General features: G+C 46.2%; 2 protein-coding genes across 6 annotated transcripts in view; one reads left to right on the forward strand and one right to left on the reverse strand.

Annotated features, from left to right (window-relative positions):
- Nucleotides 1–1263: 1263 nt before the first annotated feature.
- Nucleotides 1264–13035, reverse strand: LOC142058801 (uncharacterized). The gene is made up of 2 exons (XM_075096639.1): nt 12955–13035; nt 1264–8648 (listed from the first exon to the last, which is right to left on the reverse strand). Exon 2 carries the CDS (start codon nt 7375–7377, stop codon nt 5923–5925), a length of 1455 nt encoding a protein of 484 aa, XP_074952740.1. The 5' UTR covers nt 7378–8648; nt 12955–13035; the 3' UTR covers nt 1264–5922.
- Nucleotides 9581–18459, forward strand: part of CARD19 (caspase recruitment domain family member 19) — a 28554-nt gene continuing 19675 nt past the window's right edge. For 2 of the 5 annotated variants that reach the window (XM_075096642.1, XM_075096645.1), the window contains exon 1: nt 13206–13332. In XM_075096642.1, the coding sequence (XP_074952743.1) occupies nt 13326–13332 (7 nt within the window). In that variant the 5' untranslated portion in view covers nt 13206–13325. Of the gene's footprint in view, nt 9642–13205; nt 13333–17038; nt 18206–18459 lie in introns of those variants that run through there. The other 3 variants (XM_075096644.1, XM_075096641.1, XM_075096643.1) reach the window with 3 other exon arrangements.

The following is an 18459-nucleotide window of genomic DNA, read 5'->3' on the forward strand; positions in this document are numbered from 1 at the left end:
CCCAGTCATCAGTGATGTCTCAGAAGCAGAGCAACTTGATGACTCTGCCATAACTTATTGTCAGATATAAATGGCTTTTGCAACAATGTCATGCAGCACAACTTTTTAATAACTTTAATTAAATGGTAGATGCAATTGAATCTTGGAAGGACCAAGAAGAAAATTTGGCAGCATGCCAGCTGGTAGCTTTTGAAATGACTTACAGTTGCATCTTTTCGTAACATCAATAGCTCAGCAAGAAGCTGTTAAACTGTGATACATAGTTTAGTTTGTTTAGGGACTTCCTAAGTGTTCTGTGGAAGTTTCAGGGAAGATCCAGATCAATACTACCTGATGACATCTGATATGGTTTACAAGTTATCTGCAGAATTTATACAATATTTAAATACTGTCGTGTAGTAGTTCTTGTGCCCAGAAAAAACATCTGAGGAAAGAGTAGAAAGCAACGTCACTATGAGCACCTTGCAAGTGGAGGACCTTCAGCCAGAGGTCCTGCATGTTCCTCTGGCTTGCTTCAGAAAGATGGCTACACTCAACTGCATCTATAGGACTGGTTCATCTTTAGCGCATTTAATAACTCTTGAGAATTTTCAGAACTTGTTTTGGTTTGGGAGTAGGGTAGGATAACTCATGGATGAGTAAAAGTCAAGAAAAGCTGGCGATATATGTTTAAAATACCCTTAGGACTTATTTCACCTCATCTTGGCCTCATTTCCCCACATGAAACAGCTTGACAAGTCACCGCAGGCAAGAGCCAGATAACAACCTACAACAGCGGTAAAGCAAGGTTCCTCTATGGCATTTTAATAAACTTTTGCTGTGGGGTGGATCAGTTATACCTCATAAAACATGACTTTACGGAAACTCTGATCAAATCCTGTCCCCCTAGAAGTGACACAAGGAACCTCATTTGTTCCTTCCTTCACTAAAATGAGGGGGTGATCTTTTCCACTTATTTTTTAAGGACAGTTATGAAGAGAGAGCTGATTGACAGCGCCAGTGTTAAAAGGATCTTGTATAATTATTCCACAACCAATAGCTGTTTCTACTGTCATTACACTCAGAACACATCAGCTGGTGGGAACATTGTTTAGTCCCAATCACCATGCACGTGAAGATGTTTGAAAAGCAAGTCTCCATTCCCGGTAGGTGTTGTGGTTCAGCCTCAGCTGGCAACTGAACACCACGCAGCTGCCCGCTCACTCCCCCCCCCACCCCTGTGGGATGGGGAAGAGAATCGGACGAGCAAAATAACTTGTGGGCTGAGATAAGCACAGTTTAATGATTACAATAAAATGATAATAATAGTAACAATGATTATGACAATAATGACAATAATGTTAATATAATAAAATGGAAAAGGAAGGGAAAGGAAAAAAAAAAAGGAAGAAAAAACCCACGGAAACACAAACGATACAACCGCTCACCACCCGCCGACCGACGCTGCCCGTCCCCGAGCCGCGATTGCTCCCTCCTCCCCCCCAGGCCAGCCCCTCCCAGGTAACATACTGGGCATGACATTACATGATAGGGAATATCCCGTTGGTCAGTTTGAATCCGCTCTCTTAGCTGTGCCCCCTCCCCTCCCGGCTTCTTGTGCACCCAGCAGAGCATGGGAAGCTAGAAATGTCCTTGACTAGTACAAGCGCTACCCAGCAACAGCCTAAACATCTGTGTGTTATCTCAACAGGTTTTTTTCCATGCTAATTTCAAAGCACAGCACTATACCAGCTAGAGTGAAGAAAATGAACTCTATCCCAGCTAAAACCATGACAGTATCCACCCCTTATTCCATACCATTTACATCATGCTCAGGTCCCATACTATTCAGTACGAATTCAATAATCCCTACCCATCTTCTCATCCTTTAACAGTATATATATATATATATACAGATTTTTATTTATCATTCCCCTAGTCTATGGACCATCCCTATAAAATGCCTGTGAAATGTCCATTGAGTTCATTTAGTCCATGACTTTGGGTTTCATCTCTTGTAAGAGTCCTTCAGAGAGGTGGTGTGTGTGGGGTCAGATTGTTGCATGTCAGTCCTTGTTCCATCACCGCTGCACTGGTAGTTCTTGTTCTCTCACTGCTGCACTTTGCTCGGTTCCATTGAAAGTTCATTTGCTATTATTATTAATTGGGAGATTCCCACCATGATAACATTCCATTGATATGGCATATAGCAACCATAGTAGTGATGACATACAACATCATATAGCAATTAACAGCATATTATTCAGTTCATTGGCTGTTTTCACCCAAAATTAAATCCCCCTGAGGTACACACCGGACTCCTCCATCCTCCCGCATCACCCACCAAGTGCACCCAGGTCCTCCAGCAAGCGCAATCCCACGAGTGGGTTTGCCTCTGCCTGAGGCCAGAAGAACCCAGACTCTTTTGCCCAACATATTTCTTATGTGTACTACAGGGACTTTATCCCCTTCCACAGTACGTAAGGATTCTGATTGGGCAGGGCCAGCTCGCCTGGCAGATCCCCTCGTGTTGACTAACCAGGTGGCTTTTGCTAAATGTGTATCCCAGTGTTTAAATGTTCCACCCCTCATTGCTCTCAGTGTCATATTTAATAGTCCATTGTATCTTTCGATTTTCCCAGAGGCTGGTGCGTGATAGGGGATGTGATACACCCATTCAATGCCGTGCTCTTTGGCCCAGGTGTCTATGAGGTTATTTCGGAAATGAGTCCCGTTGTCTGACTCAGTTCTCTCTGGGGTGCCATGTCGCCACAGGACTTGTTTTTCGAGACCCAGGTTAGTGTTCCAGGCAGTGGCGTGGGGGACAGGATATGTTTCCAGCCAGCCAGTGGTTGCTTCTACCATGGTGAGAACATGGCGCTTGCCTTGACAGGTTTGTGGGAGTGTGATATAGTCAATTTGCCAGGCCTCCCCATATTTATACTTCAGCCATCGTCCCCCATACCACAGAGGCTTTACCCGCTTCGCTTGCTTGATTGCAGCACACGTTTCACATTCGTGGATAACCTGCGCAATAACGTCCATCCATAGTCAAGTCCACCCCTCAATCACGAGCCCACCTGTATGTTGCATCTCTCCCTTGATGGCCTGAGGTGTCATGGGCCCATCGAGCTAGGAATAGTTCACCCTTATGTTGCCAGTCCAGATCCACCTCAGCCACTTCAATCTTGGCAGCCGGATCCACCTGCTGGTTGTTTCGATGTTCTTCAGTGGCCCGACTCTTGGGGATGTGAGATCCACATGCCGTACCTTTACAACCAGGTTCTCTACCCGGGCAGCAATATCTTGCCACAGTGTGGCAGCCCAGATGGGTTTGCCTCTACGGTGCCAGTTGCTTTGCTTCCACTGGCTGCAGCCAGCCCCACAGGGCATTTGCCACCATCCAGCAGTCAGTATAGAGACAGAGCACTGGCCACTTTGCCCGTTCAGCAATGTCTAAGGCCAACTGGATGGCCTTTACCTCTGCAAACTGGCTTGATTCACCTCTCCTTCAGCAGTTTCTGCAACTTGTCATGTAGGACTCCATAGAGCAGCCTTCCATCTCCGGTGCTTTCCCACAAGGCAACAGGACCCATCAGTGAACAGGGCATACTGCTTTTCATCTTCTGGCAGTGTGTTATACAGTGGGGCTTCTTCAGCACGTGTCTCCTCCTCCTCTGGTGATAATCCAAAATCTTTGCCTTCTGGCCAGTCCATAATCACTTCCAAGATTCCTGGGCGACTGGGGTTTCCTACTCGAGCCCGCTGGGTGATCAGTGCAACCCATTTACTCCACGTAGCATCAGTTGCATGGTGTGTAGAGGGGACGTTCCCTTTGAACATCCAGCCCAGCACTGGCAGTCGGGGTGCCAGGAGCAACTGTACCTCTGTACCAACCACTTCTGAAGCAGCTCGAACCCCTTCATATGCTGCCAATATCTCTTTTTCAGTTGGAGTATAGCGGGCTTCGGATCCTCTGTATCCCCAACTCCAAAACCCTAGGGGTCAACCTCGGGTCTCCCCTGGTGCCTCCTGCCAGAGGCTCCAGGTAGGGCCATTCTCCCCGGCTGCAGTGTATAGCACATTTTTTATATCTTGTCCTGCCCGGACTGGCCCAAGGGCTACTGCATGAACTATCTCCTGTTTAATTTGTTCAAAGGCTTGTTGTTGCTCACGGCCCCATTTGAAATCATTCATCTTCTGGGTCACTTGATAGAGGGGGCTTACGATCAGACTGTAGTGTGGAATATGCGTCCTCCAAAAACCCACAACACCCAAGAAAGCTTGTGTTTCCTTTTTGCTGGTTGGTGGAGACATGGCTGCTATCTTGTTGATCACATCCATGGGGATCTGACGACGACCATCTTGCCATTTTATTCCTAAGAACTGGATTTCTCGTGCGGATCCCTTAACTTTACTTTGTTTTATGGCAAAACCAGCTTTCAGGAGGATTTGAACTATTTTCTTCCCTTTCTCAAAAACTTCTTTTGCTGTATTGCCCCACACAATGATGTCATCAATGTATCGTAGGTGTTCAGGAGCTCCGCCTTTTTCCAAAGCATTATGGATCAGTCCATGGCAAATGGTAGGACTGTGTTTCCACCCCTGGGGCAGTCGATTCCAGGTGTACTGGACCTCCCTCCAAGTAAAAGCAAACTGTGGCCTGCACTCTGCTGCCAGAGGGATTGAGAAGAATGCATTAGTGATATCAATTGTGGCATACCACTTGGCTGCCTTGGACTCCAGTTTGCATTGAAGTTCTAGCATGTCTGGCACAGCAGCACTCAACGGTGGAGTGACTTCGTTCAGGCCACGGTAGTCTACTGTTAGTCTCCACTCTCCATTAGACTTCCACACTGGCCATATGGGACTGTTAAAGGGTGAGTGCATCTTACTGATGACTCCTTGGCTCTCCAGTTGACGAATGAGCCCATGGATGGGGATCAGAGAGTCTCCGTTGGTGCGATGTTGCCGTCGGTGCACTGTTGTGGTGGCGACTGGCACCTGTTGTTCTTTGACCTTCAGCAACCCCACAACAGAAGGGTCCTTCGAGAGGCCAGGCAAGGTAGACAGCTGTTTAATTTCCGCCGTCTCCAAGGCAGCTACACCAAAAGCCCACTTGTAACCTTTTGGGTCCTTGAAATACCCTCTCCTGAGACAGTCTATGCCAAGGATACACGGAGCCTCTGGGCCAGTCACAATGGGGTGCTTTTGCCACTCATTCCCGGTTAGGCTCACTTCGGCCTCCAATACAGTTAGCTCTTGTGATCCCCCTGTCACTCCAGCAATGCTGGTGGGTTTTGCCCCTATATAGTTTGATGGCAATAAGGTGCACTGTGCGCTGGTGTCCACTAAAGCTCTATATTCCTGTGGGTCAGATGTGCCAGGCCATCGGATCCACACAGTCCAGTAAACCCGGTTATCCCTTTCCTCCACCTGGCTGGAGGCAGGGCCCCCCTAGTCCTGATCATAGTATTCATCACTCCCTTCCTGTAAATATGAATCACGAGTGTCTCTGTTAAGATCAGACAGGACATCAGCACTTCTGCTCCTCTGCCTGGAGAATTGCTTACGGGAAACGGGAGCAGCAGCTCTCTTGGAGGAACTCCCCTGAGTAATTGTTCTCCCTTGCAGCTCACGTACCTGTGCCTCTAGGTCTGAGGTAGGTTTTCCATCCCACTTCTTCATGTCCTCTCCATGATCACGCAGGTAAAACCATAGGGTGCCCCGTCGTGTGTATCCCTTCTCTTGAGCAAAGGGACACTTACTCCTAATGGCTGAGATACTGGTCCGTACTGGTGGGGAGTAGGACCTATCTTCTTTGAGTTGCTGGAACTCCCTGGACAGTTTCTCAACAGCAGACATGAGCAAGGAAGAGAGATTCGCTTCATATTCCTGGAGTCTATCAATCAACTCAGCCACCATTGGTGTCTCGTCATCTTTCTAGGACATCGCTGCCAATGAGTTTACATACGAGGATGGTGCACTCCGTACAAACTTCCACCACATGGGTTGAGTGCACTCAGCTTCATCTGGATCTTTGGAGGACCGTTGATCGTCCAGGTCACCATAAACCACCTCAAGCACGGCTAATTCCCTTAGATGCTGAATGTCTTTCTCCATGGCCATCCATTTTCCTAGGCGAAATACAATATCTTCTTTGAAGGGATACCTCTCTCTCACCGCGGACAGGAGCCTCCTCCAGAGACTGAGGGCTTGTGTTCCTTTTCCAATTGCTTTGTCAATGCCCCCTTCCCTAGAGAAGGATCCCAGTTGTTTGGCTTCCTTCCCCTCTAATTCCAAACTACTGGCCCCATTATCCCAGCATCGGAGCAGCCAGGTGATAACGTGCTCACCTGAATGACGCCCAAAATCTTTCCGTATATCCCGCAACTCACTCAAGGATAGGGATCGGGTAGTTTCCGTTTCTTGTACACATTCTTCCTCTTCCTCCTCCTCTTCTCGTGATGGCCCTGGTTCCTCATAATCTCTTTCTAAACAAGTTGACCTTCTCTTCCATGATTTCTTCTTGCGTATAGGGGTGACTGATACTGGCATAGGTTGGTTCTCTGGTTTAGCTGCAACGCTTGGCACTGGGGTTGGAGTAGCTGCAGTATCTGTCGTGAAGGTTTGAGTGGCTGCAGTGCTCGTCACTGGGGTTGGAGTAGCTGCAGTGTCTGTCGTGGGGGTTTGAGTGGCCGCAGTGCTTGTCACGGGGATTGGAGTAGCTCCCTTCTCTTTCCCTTGGGGGTACTGAATAGTGTTAAATAGGGCTCGATAGGCATAAGCCAGGCCCCAGCACATTGCAGTGATTTGTATCTCTCTGGAATTGCCAGGGTGACAACACACTTCCTCCAAATGTTCTACTAATTTTTCAGGATTCTGCACTTGTTCAGGGGTGAAGTCCCACACCACATGGGGTGCCCACTGTCTTAGGCATTTGCCCATACTATCCCACATACCCTGCCACGCATAGCTGTTGAGCCTTGGGGCAGATCTCTGGATTATATTCTTAACTTGCTTATTAACCTTAGACAGATCTGACACTGTCTGCCAAAGCAATATCAACAGATGTATCTTGACTACACAAGGATGTTCAAGATACTGAAAAGTTGGTGCAATGAAGGAGGAGACATTATATAAGATGGCAGCTAAGGTGCTGTTCTGTATTTCCTCCATAAAAAACTTCTCAGAGGAGGAGGTATAATTGCTAATTGCCTCCATGAGGTGGTAGCTGTAGTACAGTAATGGCTTCCATGCAAGACCTAAATAACCGGTAACAGTCAAGGCCAGTGTTTTAATAACAAGTCTCCTAGGCAAAGTATCTCTAATCACTGCAGAGCACAGCAAACTGACAAAACCAACAGCAAGTTTTAACATGTACTTTTCAATCAGCATGGTAAAGACTGGACAAACTAATACTGAGAGCAGATGAATCAATGCTGTGACCAGCAACTGTTATTATCTCAAACCCTTCGTGCCCCACGTTGGGTGCCAAAAATACACTGTCGTGGCTCAGCCTCAGCTGGCAACTGAACACCACGCAGCCGCTCGCTCACTCCCCCCCCCACCCCTGTGGGATGGGGAAGAGAATCGGACGAGCAAAATAACTTGTGGGCTGAGATAAGCACAGTTTAATGATTACAATAAAATGATAATAATAGTAACAATGATTATGACAATAATGACAATAATGTTAATATAATAAAATGGAAAAGGAAGGGAAAGGAAAAAAAAAAAGGAAAAAAAAAACCACGGAAACACAAACGATACAACCACTCACCACCCACCGACCGACGCTGCCCGTCCCCGAGCCGCGATTGCTCCCTCCTCCCCCCCAGGCCAGCCCCTCCCAGGTAACATACTGGGCATGACATTACATGATAGGGAATATCCCGTTGGTCAGTTTGAATCCGCTCTCTTAGCTGTGCCCCCTCCCCTCCCGGCTTCTTGTGCACCCAGCAGAGCATGGGAAGCTAGAAATGTCCTTGACTAGTACAAGCGCTACCCAGCAACAGCCTAAACATCTGTGTGTTATCTCAACAGGTTTTTTTCCATGCTAATTTCAAAGCACAGCACTATACCAGCTAGAGTGAAGAAAATGAACTCTATCCCAGCTAAAACCATGACAGTATGTAACGCTAATGCAATGATGGAAACATGAAACTCTTCTGGCACAGCAGCAAGCAAGGCAGAGAGAGTTCATCTGGTGTAAAGCAGAGCAGAGGCAGCTTGTTCCCTGGATCCCTGGTGCTATACTTAAGCATGTGTGTTCAGACTCATGTGTTTCAAGGTCAAGGTGAAATGGAAATGCTCACATTAGTGGTTCCCACAGGAGGTGTGTTGCATCTATGAGCTGGGATCTGCAGTGGCTTCTAATCCATGCCCAGATGCTGGCCTTTGATTCATAAAGCCTGTGGGTTGCATGTTGGCTGCACACCCTCCTTTCTGTCCTTCCGTGGTGGTCAGGTGAGGCGCTGAGCTGGCAGGGTGATGACTTCCATGTGAGGACACTGTAGATAAAGTGGCTTTGTTCCCTCCCTTGGAGCTCTGCTGAATCTGTTTGCTAAATCTGACAGCTGTTTATTTATACACCTATTTGAAAGGGAGGATGCTCAAATGGCTTTAGTGGCTTTCTATCTTCAAAGAATTTAAATGTTTTGGGTTTTCTAGAAAAAAATATTTTAAGTCGAGTATTTTTTGTCAGGTGTACAATATGATTTGTACTGTACAAGGGATCAGATATTGAGCACCGTGCGGTTTTGAACATGTATGTGAAGCTGGCTGTTCATTATCTGTTCATTATCCCATGTACAACCTAACAGACAACACAGTAACTTATGTAATATTTATCAAAATTATTTATGATCAGTATACAAAGGCTTATTCTATATGCTGAGTTTTCCATTGTGCCAGGAACAAGAGGTATTCAATTCTTCCATTACCTGCATCATCCTCCTGTTCTAATAACACCATCAAAATTTCCAAAGATAGGGTGTCATACAACAGAATCGGTGCATATAATTCATTCATATAATGAATACAAGACGTTAAAACTGACCAGGGATTTCCAGATCTATGGATGCTCCAAGCTATATTTTTCCCCAAGTCAGTTCTGTTCACATCTAATAGTTTGGTTTAGCTGGTCAAGAAAGAGCTGAGAACTTGCGGTACAGCTTCTGCTTCTGTGTTTAGAGCCAGAGAATTATTTTTCTTCATCTCTTTTTAATCAGTGAAGAAATAAAAGGTGATTATACCAATAATATTACTATATAAATAAGATCGGAAAATTACCCATTGTACATGCAAAGCAATCTTAGAAGTTATTAGCACAAAAAAATGAAAAATCCCATAACTCTGAGTAAACAAACATCTTGATTTTCAGAGCTGATTACATGTCCCTCAAAATCAAGAGCAAACTGCTACTGGCTCCTGGGAGTGAAGCCAGGGTCTGTGCTGCTGGCAGCCATGACCCGCACACACCCGGCAGGCCTCTGCCAGCTGAGCACAACTGGACCCGTCCTGCCCAGTTTACTTTCACTTCTCTAACTTGCCAGTGACCTCTGCTCCTCCAAGGAGGACGGCACTCCGGCTGCCCCGCTGTATGTGTACTGGGCACAGCACAAATCTGTGAAACCTATGGACGATGCTCAACAAGACATGTAAGTGTACATTTGTAACGAGGAACTTGGGCAAAATGACGAGTCTGAAAGTGCAAATGTGCAGGAACAGAAGTGTGGAGCAGGAGGGGCAGCAGCTCTGACAGAAGTGGCCAGCCGGTCACTGCTGTCCCATTTTTTTTTCCTTCTTGGAGTCTTGTTTTTATAAATGGTTAGCTAAAACTTGCTGAATGGAGCTTAGTGTGTAATATGAGCTTTTAAGAAATATTTCATTGTATTTTCTTAAACACAAAGAAAGACTTTGTTACAGGAACTGCCTGTACTATCTGGATTTAATTTGTTCCTAAAGAGATCCAGACCTCTTCAGCTGTGGGAAAATAAGAAACCGTATTTTGATTTAACAATTAACAGATAAAACAAGAAAACACTACATGATGATGCTGCCAGGACAAGCAAATAATTCACTCAAATAAACAAATCAGTTGGTTTAGCAGGGGGGAAACAGCAATGGCTTTTGAGATTAGCTAACCAGAAAATACATCTGCTGTTCTTTAGATGCTGGGAAATAAAACATTGTTGGGCAGGTCACTTAGCTTAGCCACTAAATTAGAAGACAGAAATCTGAAATGGATCAGATAGATAGTTTCGGAAACAAGTTGGGCTCTGTCAATGTGGCACGCCTGCCATCAGCAAGAAGAAAGGGCTTTGCACAGTGCCACTCTGTCTGCGAGCATTTTGAAAATCGGCATTACTCGCCTCAAAGAGTGTAAGGGTTTAGTAGGCAGCGTGTGTCCTCCCTATCTGGCTGTGTGCTTTGAATGTCATGGATCATACCATGGGAGGGGATTTGGGGGCCCAGCTCCTGCCAAGTATGTGCCTTTCCATGGACCAGCCCTGTGAATGAGGACAGGCGTCCCTCTCCACTGCCTCTACCACAGCTATGTGGCTCCCCAAGGACCTGTCTCTCCAACACAAATCTAACAGCCATAAGGCCACAGAAGTCTTGCATGCCGTGGGCATGAGAAGGAGATATATTTAACCCTTGATTCTTGTATCATTATCTGAGTCTATAAGACAGAAATATCTCCAGGCAATGTAGCACTGTACACTGCAGCACTCCTGAATGATTGATTTTCACTTCCATTTCACTCAGAGTGTTCGGAAACACTGTCTGCTAAAAAATATTTAAGATTTATATTAGAGATTTCAGTCTGTAACAATAAGACGACCAGGTTTTCATTTAGATTCTGGTAGCAATTCCAGGGAAACTTTGTAGCAAAGCACAAAACAGTGAATTCGCAATGGTATAAAATGGTCATAAAACCAAATCCTCAGCATGCCATACCACCGCTCCTTCTTAGTACTAGGCAACACATCTTGCTATAATATTTTAATATACAAATTAAACGGTCTTAAAAATATATGATGAAAGGAGTTAAAAAATGACAGTTTCCTTTCCACAAGGTGCCTGTTTCTGTTACTACAATACATTGCCAAAACCACTCTCATACAGGCATGATCAAGGTCTCCATGTGCAATAATAATAATTTTAAAATCTATTTTCGTGCTGTTCATAAGATCTGGATTCCTGAGAGTAAATGGAATAAACTCAGGATGCTTATACTCTATTCATCTTCCCAAGGGCATGCACCATAAATGTCACAGCATTTGATAATACTAAAAATATGTCAATGAAATTTTTTTTCATATTCTTATACTTTCTAGAGATAAAGAAGCTGCTTTCATTTGTAGTACAGAGGTGCAGACCAGCATTTTCAAGAGTAAACATGGGTATTTAGGTATCTTATTTGTTAATGGAAGTTGGTATAATCATGTGTGTTACAGCAGTTCTGGCTGTGCTCACCAAGGTCCCTGTGATGAGCTCCTCGGAGCTGCGGCACAGAGACCACAGGGGTGTGTGATGTGGTGCTGGGGTGGGACGCTGCTCTCATGGGAGAGCTATGCCAGGCTAGAAACTCCACCCTTGTAGGGAAGGCCAGACCCTGAAAACAAAGGCGAGAGTATCAGAGAAAGAAATTATCCAGAAGAAAGCTTCAGGACTCTGTGGCTAGCCCTGCCAGCCGAAGTCCTGCCAGAAATGACCAGGTAGGCCCCAAGCACCATCTCTGGGGTTGTGCTGGGTATGACACTTCCTCTGTGAGACCACAAAGTGGCAGCACTCTCAAACTTCCAGCAAATTCTCTATTTTCATTTTTTTTTAACTCCCAGGCTAGCTGTAGCTGTCTCTCACAAGAGGGTCTACAGCGTGTATCCAAATGCCAAGTCAAGTCCTCACTAAATCCTTTCTTACCTATCTGGCAACTCCTGCCTACCCTGTAGGCTTCAGGAGTCCCAGCCTGGCAATTGGGACACGCTGACCTCCAGCTTCAGCGCTACAAGTTCCCAAGACACCACATCACTCAAAGCAAGGGGTCGTACACTTTATTATCTCTCTGTTTAACCAGTCCCAGTATATTGGCATAGCTTTTCCACATGTTTGGATTAAGATGGCACGGCAGCAAAACAGGGTAAACCTTTCGGGATCTTGTGGACTAGTGTTCATCCATACAACGGTTATGTTTCCTGGGTAAGGGTGTGTCTTCGTACTGGGGGACTTGCTGCTCAAGAGAAAGAAACTGTTTTACTAAGAGGTGTCTGTGCAAGGGCAGTTGTGTGGTTGAAGCGTTTTATGTACCAGCCTGGAGACAGCTTTGCCTGCTGAGATTTTAATCCCTCTGGAAGATTTCTGTCCCTCTTCAACATTTTCTTATGTTTTCAACACAAGTCAATTTCAAGTTTCAACACAACACAATTACAAATCACCGGGTGTATTTCCCATACTAGAAATCCACCTTTTCCAATACATTATAATACCAGATTTTGCAGTAAAAAACCCTTGCAGTAGTAAATAAAGCATCCCTTTCCTTATTGCAATTCACAAAGCTAAGGTTCAGCCTCACTCCACTGCAGCATTTATACCTAGGAGGGCATATCGTCCTCCAAACTTCACTGGGTAATTAGATGCTGATGAAATTTTGTGCTAACAGGAGTTTTTAAAATGCACAGATTTCCTTGTACTTCTTCCCTCATGAAGTTAATATATCCCAATTAATTAGATGCTTCACCACAAGCTTGTCTTTGAGAGAAGTTGTCCCTGCTCCATGGACTTATGAATGTCAAATTTGCCTCACACACTGTAGCAGCATCTACACAAACATGTACAGCACCACGGCACAAGAAAAAATATAAATTGCATACAGATACGATGAAAGTGTAGGCATGGTATTTTGAGCTGTTAAATTACTTGTGGAAAAGTAAATCGCGGGTTTACTAATTATGCAATTAACTTGCAAACCTGAGAGTTGTGCAAGCGTAAATCCATCCTTTCGCGCCGCGCAGCGCCCTGGACGGCCAGATAAATGCAGTCATTATAAACGAACGCGTTCTGCGCCTTGAGGCCGTCAAGGCGCTGGGGAACCCTCCTCAAACCGGCGTGGGCGCAGCTGGAGCGGCCGCGGGCACACTGCTTCCCCACGCCGCCTCCGGCAGCGTCTCCTCCGGGCCCGGAAGGAGCCGCCCGGTAGGCCGCGCCGCGCCGCACCGCACTGCCCCGGTAGGCCGCGCCATACCGCCCTGGTAGGCTGAGCCCGCCCCAGTAGGCCGCAACCGCCCGGCCCGGCCCCACCGCCATCCCCAGCAAGAACGGCGGGCCGGGTCGGGGCCGCCATGGCCGGTGAGTGCGGGGGGGAGTGTAGAGCCTGGGGGCGGCGGGAGCGGGGTCTCCGCTGGCAGGGCCGTGGGAGACGGGCACTTTCTGAGGCGGCGCCACTCAGCTCGTGGGGTCTGTGGCCGGAGGTGCTCGGCTGCTGCCGTGGCGAGTGTTTTGGTGCCCTCCGCGCCCCGCGCTGGGGCCGCTGGCCCGGAGGGAGGACGGACCTGCCGAAGCCACCCCGTGTCTCCCTGACCGCCCCGTGGGTGATGCTTGGCGGGCGGTATCGCGGAGTGACACCGGCCCTGGGGAGCGGACGCTGCCGAGCCGGGCCGCCTCCGCCGCCGGTTGCCGGCGCCCCGCAGCCTGGGGCTGGGAGCGGGGAGGGTGGGTGTCCCCTCCGGGGTCTGCAGGCAGCAAATGCAATTAAGAATGTGTCTGAAACGGGGCGCCCGCGTCACTCCGCCGAAGGCAGCGGGTGCGATGGGTGTGCTGCAGGGCATGGTGCTGCGCTGGGGTTCACACCTTGGCACACTGGCTACACGTTGTGCAGGGCACTGAAATGAAATCTGCTTCTTATGCCTAGCCTCTGTCTTCTGCTCATTAAGACTCTGCCTTTGCACCTGTGGTGCAGGCAAGTTTTCCTGTGTACTTAAGAGCCCCCTTGTTTTAGCCTTCACATGATGCTTGGAGGACTGGGAATGTGTATAATCTAATGTCACACTTCAGTATCAAGAGCACTTTGGTATTTTGTTCACTGTTTTGGTATTTCTTCTATTTTTAAAATATCATTCAGATAAAAGTGAGTTACCGAACTTTACAACTACCTGAAAGGAGGTTGTAGTGAGGCGGCGGTCGATCTCTTCCCAAGTAACAAGCAGTAGGACAAGAGGAAATGGCCTCAAGTTGCACCAAGGGAGGTTTAGATTGGATATTAGGAAAAATTTATTGACTGAAGAGGTTGTCAGGCATTGGAACAGGGAAGTGGTTGAGTCACTATCCCTGGAGGTATTAAAAGACATGTAGACGTGGTGCTTAGGGGCATGGTTTAGTGGTGGAATTGGCAGTGCCGGGTTAACAGTTGGACCTGATGATCTTAAAGGTGTTTTCCAACCTAAACAATTTTACAATTCTATGACTTGCTGCCAAAGACTCTTGACTTCAGGTTGCTAACTTGCTAGTAGCACCAGCATGTGGCAGTGGGTGAGTACGGCTGGGGAGGTTGGCACATTCTCTTTCATCTCTGTATCTCCACTTCCAGCCCCGAGGAGCAGAGCAGTTGCTCTTAATTAGGGGTGCATCTGGTAACCAGCACAATCCGATCATCTCGGACCATTTCTCTGCAGCCAGATTCATCTTAAATCCTCAGCATCCCTTTCTTGGGTTCTTGAAAGGGAAAAGCCAAAATCTAAAGTAGTGTTAAGCTAACGTTTTGTTAAGAGACTTTTTCAGCTCTTTCCTGAGATGCTTCAGCAGGGAGTTTGCGTGTACACATGCAAGTGGCAGGTCACGTGCCTTCAAGGTTTTGGTTATCAGCTTGCCTTGATGAAAATCGTCCAGGAGTTTTACAGGAAGTTGCAACTTGTGTTTGCGTTGCACAGCAGATGCCATTGAGGTTTCTGGAATGGATGTTTACAAATTACATATCTTGTTACAGAGAATGTCAGAGAGATGTGTTGGATTTTGTGTCTGTTGTATTTAAATTCATCTGCTTATGATGATCCTGCCTGTTTTCTTGGTAAATTGAATGAGGCTTTTAAGGGAGAAACAAACAAAAGGTGAAACTGTAATAAAGTCTCGTGGTTTAGCCCCAGCCACCAAACAGCCTGTACAAAAAACAACACGGGGTCTTTTATGGTAAGAATAATCAAGCAGAATAAAAATTACAAAAGGGTTTTTGACAGCCACTATAATCTGAAAGTTATGTTTTGTGTACTCAGTGCATTGTGCCCGTAGCTAGTGACACCTTTCAGGGACCAGGCTTATGGAGCGAGAGTGCCAATGCCACCATACTGTCTAATGTCCTGGCTGCTGCCAGGGTCTGGCATGCCGGTGCCTAGGTTAGGCGTTGTCTCTGAAAAACTCTATGTGAACACACTCTGCTATTAAGCTAGGAAGAACTTTGGGAAAAGTGGCCCCGTCGCCCTTGGTATTTTTCCTGCAGGTGCTGTAGAAGACAGTCTGGCATGTTATGGTCACATATGATAGACTTTTTTTTTTTAATGAGCTTTGTTCCCTCCAAGAGCAGAATATATTTCAGCAGCCTTAAAATGCCATCACTTAGTATAATGGCTGGGTCATTCTGCAGCTATTGCCAGAAACCTAATTGCCCATTTCAAAGAAAGAACAGAGATGTGTCATTTTATGAAGGGTTACAACTGGGGTGATTTTTACCTGCAGGTGAAAAATGAGTGTGTTGCTTTGTTGTTGTCATTTGCTGCTTGCGCATTTATCATCACTGATTTAATATATTTTGTTCTCCGTTTGAGGAGCTGCTGGCTGCAAATAACCAATAATCTCTTGCTTTTCTCTGGTATCTCTTCATTATATGTGCACTTCCTTTCCTTCCCTGTGTGCTGTCAGGTGCAGGTTGTGTATGTTAGTGTGGTGTGAGTATGCAGTATGACAGAGGCCTTTTGTACTTTGGGTAAGAGAAAAAAGCGGTAGCGTATGATATGCCATGGGCTTATAGTAATTATAAATCAATAACATGAGATTTAGTCATGTTTTCTTCTCAGCTTTCAAAGACAGGTCCTGAGTTCCCTGTCTGTCTCTTTGGCAAGTTTACATTTCCTCTGAGTAAGGTAAATGACAACCGTTTTTTAAGCAACCGTTAGGTCAGCTTCAGTGACGTAGTATCCAGTCTCAGCTGTATTTGCTGCCTCTCTTCAGTGAGGTTGAGCTCAGTCCACTGCCAACCCTCTAGCTGTGTCAAAGCCTGTGGACTCCTCTGCTACAGCTGCCTGCCTGAGCAAACCTGTGGCTGGGATCAAAGCCTGTGGACAGGATTAGGTCCAGTTAGTTTAATCTTCTAGTGGAGGAAAAGGTGTAACAGCAGTAATACCAAATTACAAATTCAGAGTTAGAGGCAATTGTGCAGTCTGAGGGTGTTAAAATGCCTGGCAATGCCTCGCCTGTGGGGAAAGCTGTGGTTCATTGCCCTGCTTTCCTGATTTTGCTGCTGTGAACTTTCTAGGCAAGTACTGGCTAACAGCACAACTGCCCTTTTAATGCTGGGGTGACTCCTGCTTAAAAACAAAGTCTGCTTAACATAAAGATTTTAAATTTTCCTTGCAATAGCTGTTGTCTCTTTGAGGCAGTGAGATAAAAGGTGGATATGCAAAATACCCCAAACAACCACTCCCTAAATTCTTAAGACCTGACAGCTCATCAGTAGCCTTGCTGCAGTTGTGAAGTAAACTGGTTCGGTGTTCCTGTTATTTTAAAATGTAAATAATGGGTGTGTCCAATATAAAAAAGCCGCTGCTTGTGAACAGTGATTATTAAACTTCATAGCATAGTCATGTTTGTACACCCATAACTGGGCCATGACTGGCAGTGCATGGGAGCAAGTCCATGCCATAAAAAAGCTGCCGGAGCTCCTAGGGAAAACTGGGCCGAGGAGCACCGTGTGATGGCTTCAGATGCTCACATGTGCTTTCCAGATATCCTTATTGCTCCAAAGAGGGTGCTATGTTCCAGCTGCCAGGATTGGTGGGGCTTTTTTTGATTGTTTTCTTTAAATTTAGTAGCTGGCACACAATTCTCCACTCATGGGCGGTGTTGGTGGGAAGTTTCACTTCTCTGGTCTACCGGAACCCTGAATGCAGTTAGTTCCTTGTGTGGTTTGGGCAGAGATTTCTCAGAGTTGGAGGAGAGATGAAAAATTTCAGGAGGGGGAGGTGAGATACTGGAAGTTACTTCTGCTCTGCTTTTATTGAGCTAGTGTTGAGCTTGGTAACCACTCTTAAGGAAATTTTAAACCTTGCACCCCATCCAAAATATTGAACCGAAGTAATTTGGAGGAGGTGAAGGTGCAGGCAGGTGAAATATCTGTGGGACTGTGAAGGAAGCAGACTGCTACATGGGTGCTTCTTAAAAACGGAGCAACCCATAGTGTGGAAGAATGCAGATGCCTGAGCCAGGCATAAGACCTGGCCTTGGCAGGTACAGTTTAGCAGTAGCCAGAGAGACCAAGAGCATTGTCTCATTCACTTCTCCTGCCTTTTGGCTTAGCTGGGAAGAAAACATAGCCACCCCTGAAGTCTGAGAGAGGCTTATGCTCTGTAGCATAATGTATGGTGCACCAGCACGCAGATTTCCGTTGGCAGCAAAAAGCCCTTGTTAAGACTGGTTATGGTTTAATGAGTGTGTAAATGAAAAGTGCTGAGAGGACATGGAGAGCTCCTGACTGCTCAGAAAATGATCTTGACTTAAATGTGGTCTTCAGCTGGTCACAGTTAACTTCACTGGTGTAATTGCTGCTAATACACTTCTGTGTGCTGCCTATGTGGGGATCAGTAACGACAAGGCAGCAACAGAGCAAGAAGGGAGGGAGATGATGCTTTGAGCCTGCTTTTCTTTTACTTTATATACTCATTGTGCTGGATCCTTGTCATGCTTTTAGCACTTGCTGTGGTTCATTGTTTGAATGTCACAGTGCTATTTGAAGTTTAACTGCTCTGCTAGCTGTAAGACCCTGGTTTAATGTGGTTTTTTGTAAGTTTGCAGAAGGTACAGAGTTGTTGGTGACACTGAGAATCACTACAAATCATGTAGCTGAGGCAGAAGAAGGAAGAGGAAGCTGCAGTGTGGCACTTCATTCCCCAAAAAGTATTTGCATGAACAGACAGCACTTCGGTCTCCTGGTCCTCGCCTCAGCCTTTTGTGCATGCCAGTGAGTTGATCTGAAGAGGAGAAGTTTGGTCTTGGCCATGAATCAGATAATGGGGAACTTCTTGCAACAAAAGGGAATTGTATAGCAAGTGTGTCAGGGCAGTATGTTTCTGACAGTACACTGAAAAGCTGCCTTGAAAACAAGCCATGGAAAAGCAAGGCATTAGAAACACGCAGAAATAATACAATGTTTATATAAAAAGTAAAAAAGTAACTGAAATCTGGTTGTGCCTGTAGAATTGCAACTCTCTATGT

The sequence above is a fragment of the Phalacrocorax aristotelis genome, chromosome 6 (assembly GCF_949628215.1).
Source record: "Phalacrocorax aristotelis chromosome 6, bGulAri2.1, whole genome shotgun sequence".
Lineage (NCBI taxonomy): Eukaryota > Metazoa > Chordata > Aves > Suliformes > Phalacrocoracidae > Phalacrocorax > Phalacrocorax aristotelis.